This window comes from Rhinoderma darwinii, chromosome 9, assembly GCF_050947455.1.
Source record: "Rhinoderma darwinii isolate aRhiDar2 chromosome 9, aRhiDar2.hap1, whole genome shotgun sequence".
Lineage (NCBI taxonomy): Eukaryota > Metazoa > Chordata > Amphibia > Anura > Rhinodermatidae > Rhinoderma > Rhinoderma darwinii.
In genome coordinates, this window is record NC_134695.1 from 99,951,768 (window position 1) to 99,976,403 (window position 24,636).

Genomic DNA, 24,636 nt, shown 5'->3' on the forward strand with positions numbered 1-24,636 from the left:
TTAGCTCCGTAATCTCGCGAGACTTCGTTTCACTTGCCGGAATCTCACAAAAAAAGATTCAGAAGTGTCAGGATTCTGAGTACACATGACGTCCAGGCTGGATTTCATGTGTATTCATTATCAGGACACTGTAGTAATGTTAGGGCTTGTGTATGAGGCTGCACATAGTGATATAACTATATCGCTAGTGCAGTGTAAATGAATGGAGAGGAGTGCATGATGCTGATTGGTCAGCGTCATGCACTCCTCTGTACAACGCCCACTTGGTCGAAAGTAAAAGTACGCGCACTTGGGCATTAAGAAAGCTCATTAGCATAAACCAAAATCGCTCCTAACGTTGTGAAAATAGATCGTTTTTTTAAAATAAAAAGCATTACTGTCACCTACATTACAGCGCCCATCTCCTTATGTAGGAGACAGGGCACTTATACTGTGGTGACAGAGCCTCTTTAAAGCCTAATTGAAGTAACTGAAATATAGTTTACAAAATACCAAAAATGATGATCAATGCACTTCCCTTCTATAAATGGCTGCCATTATCAATAACAAGATAAGGGTTTAAATTTTCATATTCCTTCCAATATCCCAGAATTAGTTCTTTTTTGTTTCCGCATTTTATCTTAAAGAAGTTTTGTGCCTAGATATATATTTACAAAAATAGTACTGTCGAGAACATCTGGGCCTTAAGCTCAGTGCTAGTTCTGTTTTAAGCTGAACACTTGGGGGATCTTAGACAGATCGGTTGCTAACAAAGCTCTGCCTCACCATTCTATATGAAAGTTTGTTGTTAGGCAGTGTATCCCTAGCAACCAGTCCGTCTCAAGTAACTTAGTATGTCTCAAAGTTGACAGTCAGACCATCGTGTTCCTCATCTCAACATGCATTATTAATCAGATTTTTCTGAAGGTATCTTTAGGAGGATAACCTCTTTTAGGAAATATTCAAGTGTTTCACTACTGATAACTTATGTGTGTATATACCAAGCAGTATTAATGTACATTCCATGGCCTTGGTAAAGCCTCAGACCTAGTGGCGTAACTTGAAGCTCCTGGCCCCCAAAGCACAATCTGTAACAGTGCCCTCCACCTACCACTTGCCATTTACAATATTGGTGTCTTATGTGGTAGCGGGGCTTTTGTGCCCCCTCAGGCACCAGGGTCCAACTGCGTTCTCTGCACATTTTATAGCTACCCCCTGCTCGGATCTCTGGATCTTAGCTGATATTTTCTATGAAGCCATTCATCATCTGGCAACCGATCACAAATGGATGATCTACATGTTATATATCTCTGAAGTCTGCTCTATTGTCTACGTCATATGGACAATGTCAGGAGATGACATGTTGAAGTTACAGAGTGCTCTGTTGGTTTTGGAAATTTGCTTTTTTGACCACCCCCCCCCCCCCCCCCCCCCCCACTTATGTCTTATCTTGTCTGAATAGGACCTGGTAACAGTACGTTCTAACGGTCTATCACACGGCCTGATATGGGCCATGAAAACGAGCGTCGTTCAATGAGATAGCTTATTTATCGGCGCTCGTTTGCTCTTTTCACACGCAGCAATGATTGCTTATGTATGGGGACGAGCGATCGTTACTGTGATCGTTCATCCCCTTACATTTTCATCATGTCGGCAGCACATCTCCCTGTTTACACAGGGTGATGTGTTGCTGACAATGATGATATTTAATTCTGCATAAACTTGCAAATCAGCCGATGAACAAGCCTTTGATCGTTGATCGGCTGATCTTTGCCCTGATTACACAGAGCAATGATCATATGAACGCTCATTTTCCCGATCATCGGCCCATGTAATAGGGCCTTTACTTTCCATTGGAACCACCAGTGCATATACCCTTGGAAGTGCAAACGCAGAGTCTGTTGGTTTTATCACCTAATTAATAGATGCCTGTAACTACGAGATAGGTTACCTTGATGGATACACAGTAGGATATTCCAAGGAGTATATAAATTCTCATCTAGAAGCCTTCAGCATACCACTTACAACAACTCAGTCCACATTGTCGTCGAATGTTTTCGGATTGCTGCAGCTTTTGGTGATGAATCGGCATGCAAGTTCCAATTTTCTCCAGCAGTGGGCGCTTGAAATAATGTTGAAAAAAAAAAGGATGATCTGTATACTTGTACAACTCAGAAAGCCAGTAAAGCCAAGACTACATACAGTAATTGCTAAACCCACCATGCCCTGTAGCATTATTTGATACGTGTAAGACTACCCCCTGCATGGTAATAGTAGGGCACTAAAGGAAATGTATTTCACTGGGGTAAAATGTATTGCTCATTGGTCCATAAAGCTAACCAGATACCAACTTCTAAAATGTTTCTCTCTTGTTCACACCTGTTATTCCTCAGTTTGCCTTAATATTGTACAGTCTGCAACCGAAGCCAATGTGAAATGGAGCGAAACTTTGTTTAATTGTGTATGTTGCTATAGAGCTTTTGTTACCGTGTGCCTACAAAACTGTTTACATGAAAAAGTAACATATATAAATAAAAAAAAGGTCAGCATAACAACACGTGGGATTTGTGTCTTTATTATATATAGATCTCAGGTGGATACATTTTACCCCGATTACATAACAAATGATTGATAACCAATATGGCCGCCATTACAGCTCCCATAAAAGTTGTTTCCCAAGGACCTGAATGGCTCTGGGAAAGCTGGGTGACTACCCTTGTAATAGTTGTTATGGCAGCCATATCTTTTTCCACCCAGCTTTTAAAAGGAACAGAGCTGCATAGGATGGCTGAAAGTCCTATATTATCAACAGGGTGTTCCCTATAAAGTCTGACACTATCAGCACTGGTTAGACAATGTCAAAGTGTGTAAGGACACAACCATTTACAAGGGGAATGGTAGCACCTCGTTGTCAGTTTGTTCATGCATTTCCAGGAGGCATAACAGAGGAACAGCAAAATGCAGAGATGCTTCAGAATTGTTATATTATGGAGAATGCAAAGGAGCTGACAGGTATTCTTTAAACTTTGAAACTTTAGCAGAAGCAGGGGCATAGCTGAAATGAGAGGTGGACTGGCAGGGCATGTATCAAGGAGCGCGATCAAGCCAGGGCTAGGGCATCAAACGGAATCTTTGCCCAAGTGAAGTTAAGCCTAGCTATGAATGGTTAGAAGTGGAATTATGCTGTAAATAATTCATATTAAACCGGATAATTTGATAATTCTTTCTCTATGTTTTTATAATGCCATTGACCCCACTAGCGGAGCAGATTTAGTGCTTCTGGCCCAATTCACCATAGTGTCCAGCCATCATTTCTATTCCACCTTCATTGACGATTCACTGCACATTGAGGCTGTGAATGGCTTCACTGATATAGAAGCTCCAAGTATTGGGTGTTTCAGAATATAAAATATTTTAATAAATACCTTCCAACAATTAACCTGAGCACATCTTTCATGTGAGTCCAGCCTAAAGGTAGCATAACCAGGATCAGTGTAAGAAACTAAGTGTGATGGTGTAGAAGATGACATTCTCAGCTAATAATGGTTGACGCCACAGTTCTTACAAATTATGGATGTGAAATGCAATCATTACAAAAACAAGAATGGAATCCATAGATAAGCCTCAGGGCCAGAATAAGCACCAGGCAAACCTGGCCAGATGCCACGGTCAAATGGGCTTGGGGTTCATGCAAATATGGGTAAACATGCACTACGCTTGTCAAGTTGAGGGTGAGGTAGACAGAAGACCCATTCTGACTGTCAGCCAAGGGCCTAGATATATCTGGAGCTGGCCCTGCCAATGACCCTAACAAGTGGGAAAAAAACACATAGGGCACAAACTGTTATCAGCGGTGGAGTAAGTAAACCATAGATCCTGGGATGTTCTCCAAACTTGTGTCCCCACCTTGCCCTCCATCACCCTGCCACGCCTTATCTATAATGAACACTCGTTCTGGACTAGAATTGACAACTGGGTGTTACCATTTCACTTGTCAAAGTACTGTGTCCCTACACACCGATAGTGTCTAATCATCACTGACAGTAACAGACTTTGTAGGGACACATCCTATTGATAAAGGGAATGAAAACACCTAGTTGTCAATTAGGCCTGGGCTACACAGAGATTTTTTGTGTAATGCAAGAATGTACTTTAAAATATATTTTAGGACAGCATAAATCCAGTGGCTCACAGGTGACGTCTTCTCTTATTGTAGACATTCTCTTTCCTTTTCTTCACCTTCCAGTCCAGAATGCGATGACAATATCTCCTGACTACTGCAGAGTTTCCTGCTGAGACATCTTTGGCTCCTCGCTACTGCAATCATCCCCAGTCTTTATAGCAACACAAAAAAATTCAGACCCTAGATGAAACCCGTAAATAAATTCAGAACCCTAGATTAAATACAGACCTAGGAATAAATACAGACCCCAAACCTCCTAAACAAATACCCCAGAAAAGACACCTAAATAAAGACCCATATATCTAAATAAATTCAAACGCCAGACCAGACCCACTAGATAGACTCCAGACCACCTAAATTAATACAGACCTCAGAAGACACCCCCTAAATATAGACCTCCTAAACAAATACAGACCAGAATTAAATACAGACCCAAACCAGACCCCCTAAATACAGAACCCTTAAACTAATACAGGCACCAAACCCCCTAAATATAGACCCCCCTAAACTAATACAGACCCCTAAATATAGATCCCAGACCAGAATCCCTAAATACAGACCCCAGACACTTCACTACATAGCAGCTCACACTCTCTGTGGAGTCTTGGACCTACACACATGTGGTCCTGTAACAGTGTTCCGGTCCTTTAACAGTAACCGGATCTGCGCGCATATGGTCATGTGCCCTTATCTGTGGAGTTCCTTCTGCAGAGTTAAGGCCACATGACCATATGCGCGCATGTCCTGCACAAAGCAAATTTGTCATGGTGTGCGTGAAAAATTTGGATGGCCACCCAAATCGCGCATATGATTGTTTTAAGTGCTGTGTACAATGGGATTTGTTCATGCAGCCACCCATACTGTATTCTGTATGCTTATAATAAAAAAAAATAATAATAATAAAAAAATATTTTAGACAAAACTACAGTAAGTATCTCTGATTTCCATTAGGGTTAATATGCCATGGTATGTGGAGGTCAGATTACCTACAATACTCCCTGCTATAATGACTTGAAGCTATCACAACAATAATCATACAAATAATGCCAGAGGAACCTGAGACCTGTTATATATTTTACATCCACCATTGGTAGTAGATAGGCACCTTCCGCATATAGTTAGAAAGGCACACTTGGCATAATCTAATTTCCTTGCGATCATTTTAGAACATAAAGGCCCTTTTACACCGGCCGACACTCGGCCGGTGCAGCGAGCGCCGATCAAAAGAGAAATCGTTGATCGACGCTCACTTCTTCATGTCACGATCACTCGTCCCCATCCATTATTATAATGTCGGCAGCGCGTCTCCCTGTTTACACAGGGAGATGTGCTGCCGACAACGATAATATTTTACTTTTTTTAAAACGATACGACCAGCAGATGATTGAGCGTTTGCTCGTTCATCTGCTGATCGTTACCCTGTTTACACAGAGTAATTATCGGCATTCCATGTTCAGGACCCTTATCTATTAGGCAGAGGGCAGCTACAAAGAGCGTCCCTCCCTCTGGAGGACCTGGTACAATAGGATAGCCCATTATATTGAAAAAGAACTGTGCAATGCTTTATTTCTCCTGTGGTGGCGCTGCAGAGGAATTGAACACATGCTGCCTTATTCCCTGATAGATTACAGCTGATTGTTGGGGGTCTCTTCATACAAAAAAGGATTGTCCACAGAGGACAACCACTTTTAGTAGAGCGACTGATATTTGTTATTGGAATTTCAATAAAGCATCAGTGATAATGTAGCGATAAATGAATATTTACTATGGCTGGAGAATAAATGGAGTGTCTAATTCTCTACTCTGCGGTAATTACTTCAGCTATGGTTGCCATTTTTTGAACACTAAACTATAAAACATTTATAGGATTTTCTTCTCTGCCTCTGTCCTAAGAGTCTGATCGCTCCGAAAACAAATATTATGAATAAAACATTACCCACAGCAAAATCTGGGGACTAATGTTCTCTTTAATCTTTAGGACGCTGAGCGCCTAGACAGTATCTGCCCATCTTCATAGCTGACAGTATGGTAAGTGCACACAAGTAACTGGGATTTATGTAATAAAATAATTAGAACAAGGAAAATAACAATTTACATCACATAAACAGATGATTGTGGCTTAAATAACTATAAACTAATATGATTCGAGCGTATTATAGAGTCACCTAAAGGGAAGACATTGATGGCAAATTATCATATGCTACCAATGTCTAACGCCTCATGCACCCGACCGTGTGCCGTCCGTCAGTGATCCGAGGAAAGATAGGACATGTCCTATCTTGCCTCGGATCGGAGACTCGGACCATTTTTCACGGACCCGATTCACCCGCTAAAGTGAATGGGTCCGTGAAGACTATCGGGTGCCACTCGGATGCCGTCAAAAATAGCCAGAGTGGCACAATAGTCGTGTGCATGAGGCATTAAGGGTTGACCATGTGCCCTAAAAAAAAATGTAGAGCGGAGTCTACAGGAGCGGCACAACACTTTTTAGCATCGCTGACACGTCTTTCAGTCCCTAGATTCAACACTATCAAGCACGATTGTGATGAGGCGGAGTGGGTTGTACACAATATGGTTTGCCACCGTATCTTTTTCCAGAAGCCGGATAACGTAGTGTTTGGGATGGGGAAGGATCCCTACAGAACATTGTGAAAGTCTATCATTTTTGCAATGACAAAGGCAAACAAAGACCCATCCCAGTGATCGGGTGAATTGATAATAATAATAAATGGCTAAGTACAAACTAAATAGTACATATCCAGATCGATGTCAACCATAGCTGAACTACAAGCCAGCTGCAAAAGTTTAGAGGCAGCAGCAACTCATTCTAAGGGAAGATGCACACAATCCAGCTGAGAAGCAATTCATGTCTAAAATCTACATTTCATATCGTCGTAATCGTATCGACCCGCACAATAAAGTTAACATGTTGTTTATACTGCACAGTGAATGCCGTAATTAAAAAGTGCCAGAATTGTTGTGTATTGGTCTCTTTGCCTCCCAAAAAATGGAATGAATGGTGATCAAAAAAATCGCATGTACCCACAAAAACAAGCCCATCAACGGAAAAATAAAAAAGTTAGGACTCCCGGAACGCAATGGTGCAAAATGATGGCCCAGACTTATTTATACGTCTAGCAGTTTTTCGCCCAAAACTCCACATCATCATTTGGTAGACCCCACAGATGGACCCCGTAAATGCAGCGGAGGTGATGAATTTTTAGGGCCTTGTGCTGCATATGGGGCTTGTGCAGAAGCCAAAGATTAGCCAATACTGGAGGGCAGATATTTTGTACAATACCCTTATTTACCGTATAGCCATGTGCCATTGTACACGAAGCTGGCCGTGCACATTGTACAGATGGTATTGTATAATTCTTACGTTCTATCCCGATGAGCTGGCCATATGGTAACACTCCTTCAGTTTCCAGAGGTGGTTATTAAGGCCCTAATATTTGGGAACCAGGTTTGGAAGGACCCATTCACACCTACCCCAAAATGCCATCTTCTCCACTGGAAGCGAGGCTGCCCACACTTTACCAGGACAACACATTCCTAGTGAAGTGCCCCAAATGGCAAAAAAGGGAAGGTCCCCAAAAAGGAGCAGAGTGTGTTCCAAAAGGGGGATAAGAAGAGACACCATTTGTCACTGAGAAAACAACACCGAAAATAAAGGATTGCTTCAAAGCGTACCACACATCCATGGATTATAATTTTTTATTATTTATTTACTCCATTATTATACCACCTTATTATGCCCTGATGTACTCCGCACAGCTTACATATTCCCCCACATTATAAATTAAAAAAACAAGTAAAACCCCAAACAAAACTACTAGAAAGCAAAATTCGCACACCAAAAACTTTCACTCTACAACATCCATTTTTCACAAATTTCTGGAAAACACCCTCGGAATTAAAATGCTTATTGCACTTCTAGATGAATCCCTTTAGGCGTGTGGTTTCCAAAATTGGGTCACTTCTCGGGTGTTTCCACTGTACTGGTACCTTAGGGTAATGCAACATGGCGTACAAAAACCATTCCAGTAAAATCGAAACTCCGAAAACCAAATGGTGCTCCTTCCAGTCTGAGCCCTGCCATGTGCCGAAATAGCAGTTTACGACCAAATATGGGTATTGCCATACTCGGGAGAATAAATTCAAAATGCTCACTACACTTCTAGATAAGTTCTTTGAGGAGTGTAGTTTCCAAAATGGGGTCTTTTTTGGGGTGTTTCTAATGTTTCGGCAATACAAGGCATTTTCAAACATGAAATGTGTCTGGAAAACATCCTAATAAGGAGGCCCCAAAATCCACAGGGTGTTCCTTAGTTTCTGAGGCTTGTGTTTCAGTCACGTAGCACACTAGGACCACATATGGGATATTTCTGAAACCTTATGTCGACTAGTCCTCATTTATTGTGTTTTTGGATGTTCCCGACTATGACTTTTTGTTCTGTTCCTGATTCCTACCATGGTTGTGACCTGCTGCTGACTTCTGAACCTGACCTTTGGCTATGTTGGCAACTTCTTTTGTCTGCGGATTTCAGCCTTTGCAATACAAAAGTTGAAATCTGCGGCAAGCCTGGTGCCTGTGGGGGCCCAAAAAACTTCGGTGCCACGTAAGAAGACACCAGTATTATAAATGTCACATAATAGGTGGTTGTCATATTACAGATTTTGCATTGGGGTCCAGGAGTTACACCTCATACATGGAGCGTCTTATCCTGTACCCTGCGATAATTTGTTCATCTATGGTTTACACTTTTGCCAATTTTTGCTTATTTTCTGAACACTAAACACTATAAAACATTTATAGGATTTTCTTCTCTGCCTCTGTCCTAAGAGTCTGATTGCTCGGAAAACAAATATTATAAATAAAACATTTTCCACAGCAAAATCTGGGGACCGATGTTCTCTGTAATTATGAAGACGCCTAGACGGTATCTGCACATCTTCACAGCTGACATGTAATAACAACGCAAATAACAGTTTACGTAACAAACCACACTTAGGAAGCACTCAATGGTTTTCGGTCTGACACTATTTCCCACTAGCAGTCTCATTTTTTCTATTTCTGTGGACAGGTTACAAATGTTAAAATGTTTGTTTGATTTCAGCAAATTAATATTATTTTTGGTATAATTAAAAGATACAATTTTCCAATATACTTTCTGTATTCATTCCCCACAGTTTTCAAGATCTCTGCTTGTTGTTATTCAATAGGATCATTCATTGTTTACTTTTAGTGGATACAATTCTGTCCATGGTCATGTGATGGACACACAGGTGCACGGCTCGTTACAGTTACAGTATGTGTATCAGAGCTACGTCTACTAACGATCCCAGCACCCGCGCGTCCATCACATGACCATGGACAGAATTTTGTCCACTGGACGTAAATAATGAAGGTTCCTACTGAATAACAACAAGCAGAGATCTTGAAAACCGTGAGAAATGAATACAGAAAGTATATTGGAAAATTGTACAACTTTTAATTCTACAAAAAAAAACATTAATTTGCTGAAACTGGACAACCCCTTTAAGGGTATGTTCACACGGCTTAGCAAAATACGTCTGAAATTACGTAGCTGTTTTCAGGCGAAAACAGCTCCTGATTTTCAGACGTTTTTGTAACTACTCGCGTTTTTTGCGGCGTATTTTATGGACGTTATTGGAGCTGTTTTTTAATGGAGTCAATGAAAAACGGCTCCAAAAACTTCCCAAGAAGTGACATGCACTTCTTTTTCATGGGCATCTTTTTACGCGCCGTCTTTTGACAGTGACGCGTAAAATTACACCTCGTGGGAACAGAACATCGTAAAACCCATTGAAAGTAATGGGCAGATGTTTGTAGGCGTAATGGAGCCGTTTTTTCAGGCGTAATTCGAGGCGTAAAACGCCCGAATTACGTCTGAAAACAGTGCGTGTGAACATACCCTAACAGTTGAAGTCCACTTCTAAATAAAGAAATACTTATCCTGTACTGGCCAATGTTTTCCTCCCTTTGTTTACAATGCTCAGCAGCTCAATGCAGTGTGTTTGACAGCTCTGCTCTAAAACTACAGGTCAGAGGCGTTACGTGAACTCCTGGGCTACCTACCATGTGCTATGTATAATATCGGTGTCTTCTCATGTGGCAGAGTGGCCTTTGGACCCTCTTGGGCAGCAGTGCCTGTTGCAGCGCCTATAGCTACACCTTTGCCACAGGTTTTGTTATATTACAGTTCCGTGCTGCGAGACCACTGAACACAACTATCAAATAAAAATCTAAAAAAAAAAAAAATGTATTCACACACGCAAATCAGCGCAGAATTGAGGGAATGCTGTCGATTTTCATACATTTTCATACATGCACCATGGGTAAAATATACGGCAAGTTGCATTTAACACATGGAGATTATACCAAGACGGAAATTTTCTGAACATAGTATATACTTCAATGGAAAAGTAATGAATCAGCACTTTTGTATATATGTGTTTTGTATAAGGTATGACACAGTGTAGCCAGGTGGATGCTCTATTCCTTCCACAGCCCATCAATGTAGACCAACTAAGAGACCGTGGAGCGATATTATATCCATTACATACAAGGCAGTATGGACTGCGGACAATCTTTTACAGTTACAAGTCTCTAGATTGTCGCATAGATGAAGAAGAAAGAAATTATGCGTCTGTTGCTAAGAAACACGCGAACACCACCCCTCGCCTCCATATCCTGTGTGTCGAGCCGTCTATAATAATATTCTGTCTTATGAATGAAACCTCCTCTATGGCTCCAGTTAACCCCAGTAGATATCTATTATCCAAAATAATAAGAGACGACTTTAATGTGTAACATCTTTTATCACGGCTCGCTGCCCTCTGCCACGCGCCTAGATTTGTTCTCCCATTTCCTCTTTGGATCTGGGAACACTCCACCTCTGTAAAGGTTATTCATCATTTTTATGCAAACAGCGAAGCTTTTGAAGGCTGCAGCAACGTGCTAGATTGTAGGACCATAAGTTCAGCTGCCAGAGGTGTAGAAGCATTTTATACACCGGTCTGTTGTTTAAAAGGATACTAAACCTAAAGTCCATCTTATCTACATTTACTGCGTAGTCCATTACAAGCTATTGATTTCTGTTATCAACCATTTTAGGCTGCGTGAAAACTGACTGTAGTGTTATTCAATCAGATGACTGACAGCGTGTTCGAGAAAAATGTCTGCCACCCTGATCACTGTTGTAGCGCCGGCGTCCGCTGGTCTCACTCACCCCAGCGGCCGTCGGCCCCGTTGTTCTCTGGGCCGGTGTCTCCGTGCTCTGGGATGTCGGAACACTCTGCTCTCCTCACCGTTCTGTTCCTGTAGGGCCAGCGCGCGCACCAGGATTATTGACCCCCAACCTATCCCAGCACACCCTGGACTTTAAAAGGAACTCTGCCCACTTCCTCATTGGCTGAGCAATGTTGTGTCTTACCAAGTGTTTGTCTGCAAAGGTTCCCTAGCTGTATCCCGTATTTTGTATCCGGTATCCTTGCCAAGTCCAGTGTCCGAGACGACTGCACTATCCGTGTCTGGTGTCCGAGCCAAGTCCAGTGTTCGAGATGACTTCACTATCCGTGTCCTGTATCCTAGACAAGTCCTGTTGTCCTGCACAAGCCAGCTTCCGATAGGTCGGCACAAGCCAGCTTCCGATAGTCCGGCACAAGCCAGCTTCCGATAATCCAGCACAAGTTAACCTACTCCCTGGGGCTAGTGCAAAGTTGCAAATGATCATCTGAATTTAAATTTTTCGCAGACAGAAGCCGTCGGCTATTGAAAAATGATCGTTAGCGTCAATTCTCCAGACAATGGTCGGTCTAAATAGTAAAAATCGCCCGTTTAGGCCTGCTATAATTTCATGTATATGAGCAGCTTTAGGCCAGGACTACACCTAGACTTTTTGTAGTACTAGGTCATTTTAACTATTGAGCTACAGCTAAAGTACAAAAGCGTACATTGAGCTGCATGCAATCTTGGACTTCAGCTATCACTCAATAGTTAAAATCAATTATGTAGTACTGCAAAAAGTCTAGGTTTAGATCTGGCCTTAGACTCTGATCTTGGGTCTGTATGTAACATACAACTGAATCTGGTTCTGTTATGTGGCACTTTGCCTGGCACTTTGGGGCACCCTACTGGCACGGTTCTCTAGGCACTCTGGCTGACACTCGTATTTTCAGCATTCTGACTGGCACAGTTACGCTATGTTCAGAATTGCGCTATGAATTCCATTTTTCTGTCCTGTCATGGAAACAGAAAAAAAGAATTTAATGCTGTGACGGATCCGTCACATAATTAACTCCAACGGCGCCCAACGGACCTCATCTCTTTTATTTTCCATTAATTTTGACAGAATCTAAGGCCGATTTGGAGTCTCTAACACGGATGTGAACACAACCTTATGTGGCCACTCTGGCTCTTTTATATGGGCATGTGTGTTATGGTGGCACACTTGCTGGAAATGTTATGGGGCACTTTGGCTGTCATCATGGAGGCGTGTTATGTATTTAGAAGTTCCATATGCTGAATCTGAATTATCCCTGAAAACATTTCTTAAAAAGTTGACAACTAACACCTCCCAATATCTTGATGCCACATTAACCATATTTTTGTAAAAACAAATTCTTATCAGTCTGCCCTGATGCATATAACTTTCTCAAGAAGTTCATAAAAGTCAAAATATTCTACACATTTCCAGCTATATCCACCCACTCATCCCCCTTCTGAACAGCTCCAGTGTCCGTCTTTCATGTGTTTTGCTGTTTGGGAACAGGTTGAAAAGGTGCATTCATTCCTCTTATAGCATAAAGTAAAGCATGCAAGAAAAAAAAACCATGAATACAGCGCGAAAAGGGCCCAGAAGGGAGAACAAGGAGGCACCTTATACCACAGCCAAGTGAAGTATTTAACACATGAGGAGAACTTTTATAAAGCTGTCTCACTAAGCTCTGGAGAAGTTGGGCTTTATAGAACTTTCCTCCATGCTCAAGATACAATCTTATCATCCGATTAACTGATAGCAGTAAGGAAGCGACATGGCACGGATTAATCTCACTATTTTTTTCTTCGTTGCCATACTACTGTTGGGTCAGATCAGCGGACAGTCATCTAGCTCAAAGAACAAAAAGGATCGCAGGTCTAAAGAGAAAGGTAAGACTTCATTTCAAAGGGAGGGAGAGAGAGATGGAAATGCTGATTAAGAGCATTGGTAGAAATATGGTTAAGTAGCCCAAATGGGCAGGAAAAGAGGGCAGAGTACTTTTTTAGCCCCCTGCTTTCTTGTATTTAGCTCTTATCTTTAGAATCAATTAGAGTGTTTCAGTTGGCCACTATATGTGAGCAGTTTGAGTGCAAAGTTTTGAAGAATTTTTTGATCCAACACCCTTCTATCCAAAATTAAAACCAGTTTGTTGATTTATATGTTAACATTTCAGAAGGTGAATCATTTGGGTGTTCCAAGCTGCACTAGCCCCTATTCATAGATTATCTAGCGTACGATGAAGAGTTACGACCCTTTTACACGGGTTAATTATCGGGCAAGCGAGCGATCACAGAATGCTCGTTCCCGAATATTGCCCTGTGTAAACAGGGCAAAGATCAGCCGATGAACGAGCAAACACTCGTTCATCGGCTGATTGTATCGTTTAGGCAGCCAAAAATATTACTGTTATCGGCAGCGCATCTCTCTGTGTAAACAGAGAGACGTGCTACTGACATGATAGAAATGTATGGGGATGAGGGATCGGAGTAATGAACGCTCGTCTCCATACATAGCTCCGTGTGAAAGGAGCAAACAAGCGCCGATCAACGAGCTGTCTCGTTGACCGCCGTTCATTTACACTACCCACGTTGGGCCGTATAAGAAGGCCCTTAGTGTAGCCTGAGTTCCCTCTCTGAAGAATCTGTATGTCAAGAGACAAAACTTAAAGGGGTTTGCTTACGATGGACAATCTCTTCCAACATCTGAGGTCCTCTGATGAATTTCCTAACCCATGATCAACTGTTATTGCGAAAGAAGTCGCATTTGCCCTGCATGGAAATGAAGCATTACTTGGCACCCATTAAATCAATGGTCCATTTGTGTCATGATTGGATAAACTGGGTTCTTCAGTGGGAGAGTTGCTATTTGTAGTGGCAATAAGAGGGGTCCTGAGCAGAGGTCTCCCCTTTATTATATCCATATGTCCTAATAGAACATATGAATAGGGGTTGTAAAAAGAAGACAACCCCTTAAATGCACAAACATCCCATTCTCCTGCAGCCAAGGTGCCTGGTGTCAGCAATGGGGGACAGAATATGAGACTATATAATGATCTTGGAGAATATATAGATAGTCCTGGAAAACCCATTTAAGGCCTGGGCTAAATGGAGACTTTTTGTAGTGCAACAGATTGATTTTAGATATCGAGCTACAGTACAGCTGCAGCCCATAGAAATACTTTGAATTGAATTGTATAAAATCTTGTGGACTGCGGCTATCACTTGATAGTTAGGATCAATCTTTAGTGCTACAAAAAGTCTTCATGTTGTCCAGACCTAAAGGCCCTTTTACACTGGCCAACACTCGGCCGGTGCAGCGAGACATTGTTGATCGGCGCTCTCTTGCTCCGGTCACACGGAGCTATGGATGGGGACGAGCGGTCGTTACTCCGATCGCTCATCTACATACATTATCATCATGTTTACACAGGAGATGTGCTGCCGACAACGATAATCTTTTACTTTTTTAAAACGATACGACCAGCAGACATAAAACATAGATCCAGATGGTCTATACTAGTCAAAGAGTGATTAAATAGTCTAAAAAAAAAATTGATAGATATAGGCATGGACAATGGGACAACTGGATGAGGACTAGTGTCCACATAGCCATATTGGTATAACTTTTTGAGAGGAGATCCCAATGATCCAGCATAATACAGTCCCTTTTAGGGAAACTGAGCGAACATAGTCCTCTCCCTGTCAGCCGGGACCAAAATTGCTGGTGGCATGTAATAATATGTCTCAGTGCTTCTACTATGTGAGTGACACAACCGGATTTCTACAAGAGCGTAGAGATACAGGGTGTCACCCACTGGCAACAGTCTCAGGTACTAATGAATAGCACAAACATATTTAGGGCACTATTTATCAAACAGTGGGGGTAAAAAAAATATTTCGCCGGGAATAATAAAATTACTATGGTCCAAGTATCAGTGAAGAAAACCTGAGTGGTGTCATGAGAATATTTGCATTTCATTATATTTCTCTCCATAAACAATTAATACCAACGTGTCAGGTTATTACTAATGACCCAATTGTAGTATTTCTATTAGAATTTAATTACATCTGGAATAATAAATTGTAAAATTATTGTAATCTATGCTAATACATTTCACAAAATCAGTAATTCCATTAACGGGTACAAGTGATAATTCTCCTATGTACAGTCAGTCTCTAGGGGTACGTTTGGTCCATTTTGATGTTTACCAAGCTCAAACAGGAAATGTGATGTGGACTTTCTGAAAACAGTCGTGAAAAGAATATTTAGAGTAAAATATGTGAAAAAGAGAACTGAGTTATTGAAACGCAGCTCTGCTCTAGTAAACAAGGGGAAGGATAATATTTAACTTTTTCAGAATTAAGGCACCGATTACAAAAAAGTTATACTGAAATAAGAGACAGCGGGGGCTGTTTAAGGTTTTAATAAAAAATACTTGGCCTAAATACAGATGCAGAAGAGCTGAGTTTGTCATTTGCCACAGCCATCGTTATAGTTTGATGTGCTGTAGGTAAATCTACTGCATTATCAGACTACAAAACAAACGTACAGATCTGCTACATCTATATTTTGGGTTATGTTCCCACTTGCATTGTGACTTCCGTTCATAACGGAAGCCACAACGATGTGCCGTATCTATCATATAACAAATCCCAAAGATGACCAACGGACCCCATTGATTTTGGGTTTTTGTCATGGTGTCCATCGTTTTAATGGTAAAAATAGCGATGTAGGCAGCACTATTCCTCCCGACAAATCTGACTTCGACGTAAATGTTAAAACAGCCTTAAACTGTAAGTGTACTTTGCGTCATGTCAAATTTATAGTCACTGCAGTTTGTTATTTTTAACTATAAGTAATGGCTCTAGAGCTGGAAAGTGACCAACATTTTTTGGTGCCCATTGGCACTTCCTTTCCTCCACACAAAAGTGACTTGGCATGATTGTTATCCTGGCCACTTGGAAAGCAGACCAGTCCTGGGGTATTTTAATTGGGCACTTTTCTAAGTTGCAAAAAAATTGGAGGGCAACTTTTTGTTAGCCTATCTTTATCACAAATAGTTATTGTATCACTGTGTAAATACTATTCCTATGGAAGTTCTACTCTTAGACTACATTCACACGAACGTATTCCACCTCGGATGTGAAAAACAGTCGTTTTCCCCGTCCGAAGTGGACCCGTGCGGGATGCGTTGTCACGGATCTCCCACAGACTAGAGTCTATGGAGGGATGCGTGACACCCAGTAAAATAGGACATGTCCTATTTTTCAACGGACTGTTCACATGCTTCTTTGAAACAACGGTCATGTGAACGGCCCCATTGAAATACATGGGCCCGTGTGATGTCCGTTGTTTTAACGGCCGTCACACGAACGAGATTTACATTCATGTGAATGAGCCCTTAACGATCCAAAATCAAGAATGGGGCACACAGAGATACACATGGGCTATGTTTTTTCTTTAGCTGTGGTCTTGTGGCATGTAAAACAAGCGGGAGTTATTGTAAATAGGTTTCCCAGCAGAAAATGGGGATTTGTATGGGCTGTACAAATTAAATGGACGTATTATGTTGGTGTGCTATTATGATACAGGTCAAGGCTTTAAAGTGAAGGTTCACTTTTAGGCGTCCTCTGACACCATTGAGACAAAAAGAAGTCATCGCTGAAGTGTGTGAGTTTGCATCACCTTTATTGCTATAATGATGAGGCCAACCATGCTCTTCCAAGTGCCATGATGACCCTTGGGTTTTTGGCTTAGAGATGATTAGATGTATTGACAGGTCTCTCATTGAAATCGATGGGACTGGGCTGCAATTGCTGAAGGTGCCAACTCATGGAACCCGCCAATGACATCTTAATACTGCTGATATATCTTAATGACATATCACAAGAATTATGAAAGTAAACCTTCAATTACCGCTAATATTGACCATGGACCATGGTATCTAGTGGAATTGATAGGCTGGAGGACTGGACAAGTGGTAAAAGTGGTAATAGATTAAACACAATGAAGATTTATCAACACTGGTGCATGACTGGAGTAGGTGCCCTTAGCTACCGAAAAAAAAATTCTTCCCCATAATCCCTTATGATGAAACATGATAAACTGTATATTAGGCTGAGTAAGTTGGCTCTTTGTAGGTGACGTTTAATTTGTAATCTGGTTTTGTTCTAAATGTTCTAATTTTTGTGTCTGAAGACAAAGATGGAGACCTGAAGTCACAAATTGACAAATTATGGCGTGATGTGAATTCCCTGAAGGAAATGCAGGCTTTACAAACAGGTAAATACGTTATCTCAGTGAATGATTCTTTTCTATCTATTATGGCAAACTGGGGATTATAGTTTTACAATTGGCCTGAGTGCCACAGTTAAGGCCCTATTACTCCGGCCAATTTTGGCCAGTGCAGCGAGCGCTGATCAATGAGACGGCTCGTTGATCGGCACTCGTTTGCTCCTGTCACAAGGAGCGAGTCTGAGGACGAGCGGTCGTTACTATGATCGCTCGTCCCCATACATTATTATCATGTAGGCATCATGTCTACCTCTTTACACAGGGGGATGTGCTGCCGACAACGATAATATTGAACTTTTTAAAAACTATACGATCAGCAGATGACCGAGCGTTTGCTCGTTCATCTGTTGATCGCTGCCCTTTTTACACAGACCAATTATCGTCAACGAGCGTTCTATGAACGCTTGTCTGCCCGATAATTGGCCAGTGTAAATCCCCCTTTACTTGACTGATCAACCACATATAATCCATTTATTTGCCACGTTTTATCAAATTGTTCCACTAGATTAGAGTTTTGCTGCATTAGGAACTGATTTGCATCCCATACAGTATATCCCAAGTTTCTGACAGAGGAAAGAGGGTCAGCAATGTGCGCTTAGTATGTTGCACCATATAAAGCAAGCAGAAATTGTCTGTAGGATGCTATACAGCACCCATTTACTGCACACAGTGTACAGAGTATATGCAGTCCCCAGTTAGTGCTATACATATCCAAGGGTGCCATACTTTGCCCAGATACTGTTATACAGCACCAGAGGCGTAGCTAGGGATTTAGCACAGGGGGGCAAAACATATCATCACTGTAAATAACCCCCATCATCCCTGAATATACCAGCCATCATCCCTGTATATACCAGCCATCATCCCTGTATATAACACCCATCATCTCTGTATATAACCCCCCATCATCCCTGAATATACCAGCTATCATCCTTGTATATAACCCCCATCATCCCTGTATATACCAGCCATCATCCCTGTGTATAACTCCTATCATCTCTGTATATACCAGCCTGGCTACTATATACAGGTAAGATGGGGGTTATAAACAGGGATGACGGCTGGTATATACAGGAATGAAGGGGGTTACATACAGGGATGATGGGGGTTATATAAGGGGATAATGGCTGGTATAGACAGGGATGATGGGGGTTAATGCAGGGATGATGGCTGGACAACCCATCATCCATGTATAGAACAACCATCATCCCTGTATATAACAACCATAATCCCTGTAGATAACAACCATCATTCCTGTATATAAAGCCCATCATTCCTGTATATACCAGCCATACCTGCCGTATAGGCTTGTACGGCGTAAAACTACTACTCCTAGCATGACCCAAACAATGGTAAGGAAATGCTGGGAGTTGCGGTTTAAAACAAAAATCATACCACCTATCATCTCGCTGCAGATCATACAGTGACTACAATACTGATTAGAGGCAGAATAAACATTTACATTAAGTGACTCACCGGTGACGTCTTTTCAGATTCTAGTTGTTCTTTTCCTTTTTCTTCTCCATCCGATCGAGACCTTTATGATGACTTCTCCCGGCCACAGCCCATTTTTGCAGTTTGCCGCTCAGATGTCTTCAGCTTCTCACTTTTCAAACATTTCTGCACATGTAAACAAAGATAAGATTCTTATGGTGCCACACACTACGCACCTAAATATAATAGCACCATACACTGCACCCCTATTATAATAGCACAATACACTGTGTCCCCGAATATAATAGCAACATACACTATGTCCCGGATTATAATAGCACCATACACTGTGTCCCACAGATACACAGTGCTTCCTGTAGATGGCGCCCCCATAGATCCCCCTGTAGATAGTACCCACATACAGCCCCGTTGTAGATAGTGCCCCACATATAGCCCCCCTGTAGATAGTACCCACATACAGCCCCGTTGTAGATAGTGCCCCACATATAGCCCCCCTGTAGATAGTGCCCAACATATAGCCCCCCTGTAGCTATAACCCACATACAGACCCCTGTAGATAGTGCCCCACATATAGCCCCCCTTTAGATAGTGCCCCACATATAGCCACCTGCAGATAGAGCTCTACATATAGATCCCCCTGTAGATAGCACTCTATATATAGTCCCCTGTTGATACCGCTCTACATATAGCCCCCCACTGTAGATAGTGCCCCATATATAGCATCCCCTGTATATAGATGTATACTGCAGTATGTAAGTACACTGCTAATATACATTCCGGTTCCCCGTCACACTAATTATGAGATTCTGATAGATTTTTACATCGCTTCCGGGGGACCGGAAGTCGGGTGGCACAGTCTAACTTCATGACAACATGACTCGTTACTACTGCTTCAGCAATTACATAGCGTACAGTGGGGACGGTCACATGACGACGAGTTGTGTTGTCATGAAGTTAGACTCTACACTACACTTCCAGTCTATATAAAGAAGAGGTCAAGGAGTCATGCTCTATTAAATGTAGAAAAGTCCCCAGGCAGCGCTGTCAAAATCTATTAAAATATTATAATCAGCACGGCGGGGGACCGGAATGTATATTAGCAGTGTACTCACACACCGCAGTGACTACACTGGTAATACTTTTCTGCCCCCACATAACCCCTTTAAAGTGTGGGAAAAATCCTTTAAGCTATATATAGTACGTCATAAATTATAACAATATGGGGCGCACAGATATATACCAGTGAGCCATAACATTAAAACCACCTGCCTAATGTTGTGTAGGCCCCCCTTGTGTTGTCAAAACAGCTCTGACCCATTGAGGCATGGACTCAACAAGACCTCTGAAGGTGTCCTGTGGTATCTGGCACTAAGATGTTAGCAGCAGATCCTATCATTTCTGTAAGTTGCGATGTGGGGTCTCCATGGATTGGACTTGGATGGTTGATTGGATTAAGATCTGGGATATTTGGAAGCCAAGTTAATACCCTGAACTTGTCATGTTCCACAAACCATTACTGAACAATTTTTACAGTATATCCTGCTGAAAGAGGCCACTACCATTTGGGAATATTGTTGTCATAAAAGGGTGTTCTTGGTCTGCAGCAATGTTTAGGTAGGTGGTACGTGTCAAACACAGCAAGCTGCAATCCACTGTGTTCTCACACCTCTCTATCATAGCCAGCATTCACTTTTTCAGCATTTTGTACTGCAGTAGCTCTTCTGTGGGATTAAACCAGACATACAAGACTTCGCTCCACATTCACCCAATGAGCCTTGGGCACCCATGACCCTGTCACCACTTCACCGATTCTCCTTCCTTGGACCAATTTTGATAGATACTAACCGAAAACACCCCACAAGACCTGCTGTATTGGAAATTCTCTGACCCAGTTGTCTAGCCATCACAATTTGTCCCTTATTAAAGTCACTCAGATTCTTACACTTTCCCATTTTTCCGAGCACTGAGACCCCCACCAATCGCTAAAACGATATGGCAGAAGCGCCTGTCTGAGCAGCTTCGTTTCTGTTCGGCTTTTTCCGGAAATCAATGTAGCGGCGTACGGGCTCAATATAAAGTCTATGAGCCGGTACACCGCTACATCGGCTTTGCAAAAAGAACTGAAATGAAACGAAGCGGCGAGCGCTTCTGCAGCTTCATTTTAGCGATTGGTGGGGGTCTCAGTGCTCGGGGGTGTCAGAAGTTTGTTAAACGTTTAGTTACCATTTAATGTTATGGCTGAACAGTATATCAGTCTATGAAACTACAAAACTGCTTTACCTTTGGTGAATGCTACGCTGATATATAAGGGACAATACATATATATATAAGGGAACTGCTATTCATGCAATCTCCCGATTCTGTATATTCATTTAACAGAGGTCTGGCTCTGGGCACTACACTTTAAAATGTCTGTTACGTACCAGTCTTGAACTATCTTCCCTTCTAAAATGTCATTTTAATTACTTTAATTGCAACCTTATATTTTCTGTCAACCTTATCAACTGACATGAGTGCAGCCGATGCTGAAAATTGATGTTCGCTGTAACAGTTGGTGCCGGCATAACCCCGTGACTTTTAATAGGTCAGCAATTTCCGTGATACATGAATAATATGATATCTGTCAAGCCACCTCAGGAAACAGATATTTATTCAGTCTTTGAACTGCAGCATTAAGGCCTAAAATTACACTTAAGAAACCACCGTAAGAAAGAGCGGATTATACACGGTCACTGGACTTTCTGCAAGTTTTGAACTCAGACCCGTGACCTACATTATATGCAATGAGATGAAAAAATTACACTCCTTCATTGGCACTAAAATTCATCGGGAACTGAACACAACATCCAATACACATCAATATTGCATTTCATATTCACCATATCGTATAGCTACATATAGAAGGGGGACAACGTGCCTGCAATATACTGTAAATGTGCTGTATGTAACACACAAATTCGATAAAATACCTAACACCTTAGAAATTATGCTTCGGTCCCACACCATCACGGTTCGCTCATTCGCCGTACCTCTGTACTTGCCTGCATAATGATGCGTTGTCCATGGGTGACTGGCCACACTTACTGATGTCACCACTGAAGCTAGAAATTTGCCTGCCGGTCATGTGTCCATGTATGAAAGGTCATGCTGAGATAAGGAAGATGCGGTGGGGGACCATGGTATATGTCAAACAGGAAAGGTACAGAATTTGAACATTAGGTATACAGTATTACATAGTAATTTCTTTACTAAAAATCCAAATTTGTAAACAGGGCCTGATTTTAGGGAGGGCACATGGGCAATTGCTTAGGGCCTTCACCACCTAGGGGCTTCCAATTATCTAATGTTTATGCGCAGCAGTATATGACATTATATGACACTGCTACTGGAGAGGGGGCCCCACCAAATATTTTTCCATGGAGAGTCCATCAACCAATTGTCCCCGGTTGTAATCATCTTTGGGCCTTCGGTCACAAGATAAAATTGAAAGTCTTAACTTTCTTTTCATGCAGGTATATCCCAGGCTGCCAATTATATTACAGTGTTATTCCCATCTCCATACGATATTCCATAAATGTCTGAGGTGGCTGTCCAGACGAGGAATGACTCAAGAGGTGGCCGCACATCTTTGGCTGACTCCATTCTCCGCCTGGATGTGGGAGGGGGTGATCGGGGACCGGTGAATATGCTATAAAATTCTGAGAGGAATATCCCTTTAATCTCTAGTACTATAATTTAGGGTGAAGGCTCACGCCTATCTGACACATAACCAAAGGACAAATAAACCTTTGGTCATTAATACTAGATCATCTGGCAAATAGATTTAATCAAACATCTTTGCAAAGGGAGAGACATGGTTTTGTAACTGTGACGGACTGCTAGCTTGAGTTGGGGTACGGGGAGGGACAACTCTCTGTGGGAGACAGTAAGTTAAAAATCAGCCCCCATGAGAGCTAATATGGCTGACAGGAAGTAGCTGTTGAAGCTACTTCCTGCTCCAGAAATTGAAGGTAGGAGGAGTCTGGACTACAAACATTGAGTTTACTGCTCATTAGGATTAAGGAGATCACAGTTTGGCTGGAGGTACACTTTTTATTGGATTTCAGTGCTATTTTAGTTGTTTTTTTTCTGTAGCAAATTATGTTCTGGATATGTAGTTTACTAACAGAAAGTCCTGGAGAAAATCTATTTTTAATTTTGTTACCATAGGGACAAGCTTGCTTCTCAAGAGGCATTCTATGTGTGTATTTCTATGTTTAGTAACATATCATAAAGGTAAATTCTGATTAAAATCACAGACTATAGATAGAATTTATAGGTTAATTCAAATATTATTGGAGCAAATCCATTACTTTTCAGACTCTTTGATGTGGATTTGAAAAATGTTTTTTTTTGTGATTATTTTTGTGTCTGCTTCAATTCAAAGGCTCATAAAACAATGCAGTGTTTTATGAACGGAATTAAATTGTATTTTATGAATGCCATCTCCCGGGCAAGGATTAATGATATAAGCTTCCTTTATTTGCAGTCTGCCTACGGGGCACGAAAATCCATAAAAAATGCTACCTAGCATTTGAGGAAACCAAGCATTTTCATGAGGCCAATGAGGACTGCATAGCCAAAGGGGGCACCTTGGCCATTCCTAGAGACGCGGATGAGAACAACGCCCTTCGTGATTATGGAAAGAAGAGTCTGCCGGGGGCCGGGGACTTTTGGTTGGGCATCAATGATATGGTGACGGAGGGGAAATTTGTGGACGTCAATGGAATTGCTATTAATTATTTTAATTGGGAACGGTCACCGAATGGAGGCAAGCGCAAAAATTGTGCTCTCCTAACACAAGCTTCCCAAGGAAAATGGGTTGATGAAATTTGTCGTAGCTTAAAGAAATATGTCTGTGAATTCATTATACCCTAGGATAGTTGTTGCTCATGGGGGTACAGATTTTACCATACCTGCAAAAAAAATCAAGAGCCCTATCTGAATGAAGGCGTTTTAAACATGCAGTAATGACCTCTTTCAACATACGCATACAAGTGTAGCATAAGAGAGTTCGTTAGATGTAGCAGAACTGATGTTGCCATTTGTCATTTATATCACAATGTTTATGTTATCTGTGGTTTTACATAAGACTGCAGGTAAACTTATTCCATTATATCATGGTTCAATGACAAATTTAGCACTGCTACATACATAGTTTTTAAGTTCATTTTTTTAAGCTATATGCTTAAAGAGGATCTGTCACTAGCATATTAATGTCCTATCTCCTAACTAATCTAATAGGCGCTATGATGCTGATAACCACAGCGTATTTATTATTTTTTTTTAAACTTTTATTATTTGTAAAGTTATAAGATTTTTCTAGATATGCTAATTTGTCAATACTTGCCAAATGGGAGGTTATTCTTTCTTTTCTCTCTGGGTGGTGTAATGTTTTCT

The 24,636-nt window shown here is 41.5% G+C and overlaps 1 protein-coding gene across 2 annotated transcripts; it reads left to right on the forward strand.

Moving 5' to 3' along the window:
- The first annotated feature begins 13,222 nt into the window (after window positions 1–13,222).
- Window positions 13,223–24,123, forward strand: CLEC3A (C-type lectin domain family 3 member A). Of its 2 annotated transcripts, none has more exons than XM_075837143.1 (3): window positions 13,223–13,337; window positions 17,647–17,730; window positions 23,726–24,123. In XM_075837143.1, exons 1-3 carry the CDS (start codon window positions 13,223–13,225, stop codon window positions 24,112–24,114), a joined length of 588 nt encoding a protein of 195 aa, XP_075693258.1. In that variant the 3' UTR covers window positions 24,115–24,123. The 2 variants fall into 2 exon arrangements, with proteins under 2 accessions (XP_075693258.1, XP_075693259.1); XM_075837144.1 differs by having other exon boundaries at window positions 17,653–17,730.
- The last annotated feature ends 513 nt before the right edge of the window (window positions 24,124–24,636 follow it).